The 6476-nt window shown below is 40.6% G+C and overlaps 1 protein-coding gene across 1 annotated transcript; it reads right to left on the reverse strand.

The window, feature by feature from the left end:
- Window positions 1–1896: 1896 nt before the first annotated feature.
- LOC116209201 (vacuole membrane protein KMS1-like) lies at window positions 1897–6192 on the reverse strand. Its single transcript, XM_031542782.1, has 8 exons — window positions 5983–6192; window positions 5205–5416; window positions 4708–4786; window positions 3935–4234; window positions 3460–3617; window positions 3235–3351; window positions 2556–2735; window positions 1897–2455 (listed from the first exon to the last, which is right to left on the reverse strand). The coding sequence occupies exons 1-8, from the start codon at window positions 5999–6001 to the stop codon at window positions 2279–2281; spliced, it is 1242 nt and encodes a 413-aa protein (XP_031398642.1). The 5' UTR covers window positions 6002–6192; the 3' UTR covers window positions 1897–2278.
- Between the last annotated feature and the right edge of the window lie 284 nt (window positions 6193–6476).

The following is a 6476-nucleotide window of genomic DNA, read 5'->3' on the forward strand; positions in this document are numbered from 1 at the left end:
CAGTAGTATCACATATATTTCATAAAATTAATATGCGTTAATTGCTCCTCATTTATATATGTATTATATATACTTATGCAAATTTTATTGTTTGCAAAACAGACATGCCATAAAAACTGGGGAAATTGTTCCGCTCTTCTTAAGGGATGACATTTGTAGGATCTAGAAACAATGGTCAAAACACGGCAGTTCCAAATTTTCAAGAGAATGACAAAGCATCGCTATTATATACCAAAATATGGGTATCTTTCCAACTCGAATTTTCTAAAAGCAAACCAGTTAGCCACAAATGTTTGTATTATACCTAGGGATGTAACCGAGCCGAGTTGAGCTCAAGTAAAGGTAAGCTCGACTCGGTTCGTTCTAGAGATGCCGAACTCAAGCTTGAGCTCGAGCACCGTCGAGCTTCAATTAAGCTCGAGCTTAGGCTCGGCTTGTTCAGGCTCGTTTACTTTAGTTTGAGTGAGCTCATGAACAAGTTCGGTTAAGCTCGGCTCAGAATTTGAACTCTTTGATGAAGATCAAGGCGTAGCTCGAGGACACTCAAGTATACAATATGGGCTTGGGGGTTGAACTGCTAATAAAAGGACATATATGTAAATTTACATAGAAATTCGAGTAGATTCGCGAGCTCGACGAGCCGAGTGCCACTGAGCTCGAGTTCGGCTCGCTCAACTAAAAAGCTTGGCTCGAGCTCAACATGATCGAGTCGACTTCGAGTTTTCGTCGAGTCGATTTCGAGCTACTCGTGAGTAGATCGTCTCACTTAAGCCCCTACTTATATAGTTGCATGCCACCTCAATAGAGATGCTTCTTGCTTACGATAAGGGGAATGTGTTTCTGGTCAATCAAGATTCCGAGGGATTGCTCGTGGAGCTGGAGAAAGCTTTTGCAACTTCGAAAGGTTGCAAGACCACTTATTAAAAACAAGGTGGGGGATGGCACTAGAACCTCATTCTGGTTTGATGTATGGCTCCCTGTGGAACAACTTGTGGATTTTTTGTAACAGAGGCCTCCTTTGCTTTCCAACCATCTCGAGGCAAGCCACGGTTGATGTTGTACTTAGAAGGGGCGCATGACACTGGCCGAGAAGCACAGGCCCTAAAGCTCCTATTATACATTCATTGGCATCTCAGTTGCAGCTAGCAGCTGAGGATTCAGTTGTATAGAGTGCTTGCAAATCAGGTATATTCAGTTCTTCTATTGCCTGGAGCCAGCTGAGGCCAAAAGGATATGGAGCGGAGTAGAACAAAACTATTTGGTACCCTGAGAATGCTCCCAACGTTGCTTTTATCTCTTGGCTCATGTGGCAAGGAAAAATTGCTACCAAGGATAGGCTTGTGCAATGGAAGATATTATAAAATTCTGGTTGTGAATATTGTAGGAGAGAAGAGGAAAGTAGAAGCCATTTTTTTTACTTGCCCTATCACCAAAGGAGTTTGTTCTAAGCAAGGTGGGACTAATCGGGCAAGTGGCAGGGTGGGATACTGAAGTTGCTTGGTTGCTTATTTTGAAGTGGAGGACTCTTAATGCCGTTATTTTAAAGCTGATGTGGTCCTTTTATGTTTGTACTATTTGGATAGATAGGAATGTCAGAGTCTTTAAGAAATCCATCGTTAGTGTTAGACAGTTAGTGAGGAGCATTCTCAATGTTGTGAAGGAGAGGATTCTTACTCTTTCAAATGTAAATAGAAGGATAGCAAAGTCAAGTTTAGCCCCTATGTTGGGACTGAGCTAGGGTTCAATTTTCAAAATCCGCTTGTGAGCTCTTTGGATTGGTGTTATATATTGTAATTATATTTTCATACGAATAGAAACAACAATAGCAAAAAAAAAAAAAAGCCCATGTACTCTTGACAATTCCATTAAAAAAAAAAAGAAGCTCTGAACAAGAGGTGATTAAAACTAGAAAACATTAATCGAGCGTCATATTTAATTAGTATTAAATTAAATATTAAATTGAAAACATCTTCGATTTTCTACGTAGCAATCTAGTGAATATTACCCCGGAATATTCGAATATCAGCTATATATACAAATGATGATATGATTATAAGATCCAAAAGAATAGTGATCTACTCATTGCTCCCCGACAGACAGCAGATGCCAAACTTTCTGGTCTTTCAAATTTCCTTCGCCTCCCCCTAATCTATTGACTTAGCCATGGTCAATTTACCATACGCCGCTTTGAAGTAGGCATTTGCAACAGGCATGATCCCGACTGACGAGGCTCTGACTTCATACCTCTACTTTGAAGTGGCGACTTCCTCGAGGGCTTTCACTGAGTCGAGACAGCCTGTGGGTGTAATTTGTTGAGCCTATCAATCTCCTTCTGCTGCTGTTCCTTCAGGTACTTCTGAGCGGTGGCAGTCACGATCTTCGAGAAGAAGTTGATGAGCATAAGCCAGACCACGGTGTTCCATATTGAAGCCAAGGAGAGATCCCATTTCTTCACCTGAGGAATCATATCACTGTTAGTGGAAAACTACTAGACAGAGGAGGGGCCAAAAAAAGAAAAAAAGAAAATCCGCATCAGATATGAGTTCGGGTCTTACCTTTGTGTTGGAGTTCGCGGGAGAGGGTCCAGTCAGATACTTGTTTCTGACAGCATTAAGTCGGTTTACCATGCTGGGCAAGAAAGGAGCCAGGCCCGGTACAAAGCTCAGGACCCAAATTAGCTTATTCTCGACCCAGTGTAGCAGCTGGTTATTGCTTACTGATATTATAAAGATTGTCTGCAGAAGGAAAGAGAACCCATTATATATTAAATTTGATGCTTTGTCCACTCTACGTGCAGACCTCATCAAATAAAAATAACTGTTCAGACAAGATATGGAGACGGACGAATAACAAAAGTTCTGAACATATATAGGATTAAGGACGTGTGGGCGAAATCTCGGAGAGGGACAAAAAAGATGAGCTTGGGATAAGAATTTCAACACTAAAATAATCGTTTTCTTTCTTTGGCCAGACACTTCGCAATCGTTGGAAAGGTCCAGTTTCAGCACAATAAGGACTTTACTACAAAGATGTACCAATTACAGCCATGTGATGTTAGTTGGCTTTCTTACAAAGAGCAACTTCAGAATACCAAGAAGAAGAGCTGAGGGGGGTGGGGGGGTTTTGGAGCCTTTACATGACATGTTATGGATTAACTAATTTGAACTTGTACCTATCAAACTGAAGGAGATAAGTAAACTACTTAAGAATAATGATCCAAGAAGATGCACACACCTGGATATGGGTTTTAATGATTGCTTTCCCGATCACAGTTGCCAGAAAGAACTTCCAAAATGGAACCCCGAATTGACCGCACATGATCCCAGCAAGGTCAAAGAGAGGATTTGGCACCTGAGATGAAGAAAGATCACAATTAAATTCCACTCAGATGTTTGCAAGGTGAATCCAAGATATAAAGTAGCGGTAAGTAAAAGAAAAGTCATGAGGGTAGAGACGAACTGAAGCAAGCGCTAAGATTGTGCGGAAGTTCAAATGCTCAGAATGAGAAAGGAACCAGTTTTGGATTTGTCTGAGGTGGCTTGAAATGATTCCTCCGTCTTTACTTGAGGAATCATTCAGTTGTTCCATGGTCTCCAGGTCATTACCAGATAATCGAGCTGCAAAACAACATAAACTATCATAAAGTTCTACTTTCATGGGAGGTTAATTTATCCCAGTGAATCATCACATGACTAAAGTAAAAGACTGAACAATCGCTTATATACATGTGATTTAAAGAGACCATCAAAGGACGCCGTGTGTAGCAGAAGACTCATGCATAAGACTTCAATCAAAGCTGATTTGACTTAACAGTTGATGAGCTAGATAATTCCAGAGTGGTGCAGCAGGATACTTTTCTTAAAGCAGCAGGACATGTAAACTCTGATGTTTTTCATAATTTTCATCAAATTTATTCGCCGAAACAAATATTTACCTGCCCTGGAGATAAAATATGGAGGAAGCTCTCCGAGTGCAGTCCCAATGCCCCATAGGACAGCTTCTACCTGAACCTGAGGTAGTATGCTGAAAAGGGGGACTCGTACACCATTCATCAGTTCAAATAATGGGGGACCAAATTCGGAGCACTCCTTATCGAGCCATGACGGACCAGTCTTCAACCGTATCGTGTCATATGGGGCACTTTTCAAATCAATGCGCCCACATTGCATTGCTTTAATCGTGAACAGAGCAACGTGAGGACCTAGGTAAAGGACAAAAGTATGCAGACCCGATCCTGACAAAAGAAGCCAACCATTAGAAATGTGAAAAAAAACGTAATGTTAAAGAGTATGAAGTGGCTGTTTACATTTGCAATAAGCTGTCTAAAGCACTCGCAGAATTCATCATAACGTAATTCACGGAATTTCCATAGAAAGGAACATTAGTAATCCTCTGGATTGCTTAAATGACTGAAAAGTGGTGAGGCACGTGATACATCTCAGGCTCAACTTGCCTTGCTGTCGCTAAAAAGTGTGGACACACATATTGACCTAGAGGCCCTTATTTACCCAGTTATGTGCTCGCGGAAATGTCCATGGACCATAGATAGCTCTTTAAGGAGTCCCTCACCAACCGGAAGAGTAATAAGGAGCAAAGATTTAATTTGTTTTAGTAAAAACTACCCCAAGTAACAATACGAGCATGGCAGTTCATTCTCGAAAAACAAATTCAGGACATGTGGATTAGACTAGATCATAAATTACTCACCCAGACCAATTGAAGATGCAACTCCAAGTGCTATCCACCATAATCCAAACTGGATGTACCTATACAACTCTTCAAAGTGCTGTAAAACATGCACAGACAAGGAATGATAAATTGTTTACAGTAAAAGGCAAATGGGAATAAACAAAGCTGATAATACATCATCCTAGATCATTAATGGCAGATCCTAAGTCCCCAATAGGGGAAAATGGACTCCTTAACCAAAACATTGACAAATTAATATGAAATTTCCCCAGAAAACAACCACGTGAGAATGCCAAAGAACGTATTTAGCCCATGTTTTGGTAACCCATCAGAATTTATGGTCAAGTTAGCTACCTACTATTACAAAAAAATCCGGGCATACCATCACAATCTTTGGTCACATTATCCACATGCATATATGAAAATGAACCCAAGTTCAGTCCATATCTACCCTATTACATAGTAGAAGTATTTAATCATAAAGGATGAATGCACTTGCATAGAGAGCAAACTACCTTGCTGTGGGATCCATCTAACACCAACAGCAGTATAGCAAGAGCGGCTGCACTGATACTGAGAAGCATTAGCAAGCCACCTTTAGCGAGAAGGTAGGCTGCCAATCCTTTAAGGGACTGAACAATAGCCAAGATGAATAGCTTCAAGGTCCTAAAGGGCTGAGTTACTAGAGTCAGTTTTTCGAGATCTTCTAAATGTTGTTGTTGAAGTCCTGAAACAGGCAGCACAGAGCCCTGTTAGCTACAAATTACATTCAATAAATATGAAAGATGATTTGCCCCTCAAGTAAATAGGCCCGAAATCACTCTTCCGGGCAAGAAAAGAAACTTAGAGAAACATCCAAATCAGTAGGTAAGATACCTAAACAGGGAAAGAAAATACGAGAAAAGCCGATTTTAGCAAAGGCAAAGATTGATTTCTTGAACTTCAGCCACCAATTCCCGTATTTCCCAGCACAAGTTCAAATCAGAACCGTCTCATTACAAGGCATGAAGACGAAATCATTCACACCGTTCCAAGAGATTCGGAAGAGACAATCATCGGTTGTTAACTCAATTCCAGCATCAAAGAGCCCATACTTAAGCTAGACAACGATTAATTAAGATCAACAGAGCTCATCTTTACGCTCACACATCGAAAACCGCAAAAGCTTCAATTTTGAATTAAAAACTAGCAGATTTTGATGATTATTCAACGACCCACCAACGATAACTCCTTCCTGCAGCCATAACACGACAATCAAATCGTTTCACGACAAAGCAAACATTTGAAACTTGCCTGAGATAGAAGTATCCATGTCGTGGGAAGACGAGAAGGAACTCGATCGCTCGTCACTCCCCCTGTAAAGATGTGTCAAGGCCTCTGATTGGGAAAGCGAGAGACCCTTTTGTCAAGTATTGCGGATTCTAGACAAGCCAGCCACCAACGATGTCTTAACCTCATGGAAGCAGCGACATGTTTGCCCAGACGCAACGGTAGAGATTTCCTTATTCCGGTGCTGATTCCTCTGATTGCCATATATAGCTGGGAGAATAATTCCCATTTGGTCCTTCTACTTTGGTCTTGACAAAGTTCAGTCCTTGCACAATTTCTGACAATTTAGTGCGTATATATTAAGATTATGAATCTTTGATGCTCGTTTGTCATCCTACAATCAACACCAGGATAGTTCCTCGCATTAAATCCGATTAGAAAATGTTTTGTTTCTGTCCATATAGTATTGTTGTATCAAATTTTAGGTCATTGGCACTAAAATGTTATAATCTTTAATT

The sequence above is a fragment of the Punica granatum genome, chromosome 5 (genome assembly GCF_007655135.1).
Source record: "Punica granatum isolate Tunisia-2019 chromosome 5, ASM765513v2, whole genome shotgun sequence".
Taxonomy (NCBI): domain Eukaryota; kingdom Viridiplantae; phylum Streptophyta; class Magnoliopsida; order Myrtales; family Lythraceae; genus Punica; species Punica granatum.

Bases quoted from the DNA above. Each gene is read 5' to 3' on its own strand.
- LOC116209201 (XM_031542782.1), bottom strand. The intron at 2,736-3,234 runs GTGTGTGCATCT...TTCCTTCTGCAG, and splicing joins TCATTAAAACCCATATCCAG to ACAATCTTTATAATATCAGT. The intron at 2,456-2,555 runs GTAAGACCCGAA...ATGATTCCTCAG, and splicing joins CCGCGAACTCCAACACAAAG to GTGAAGAAATGGGATCTCTC.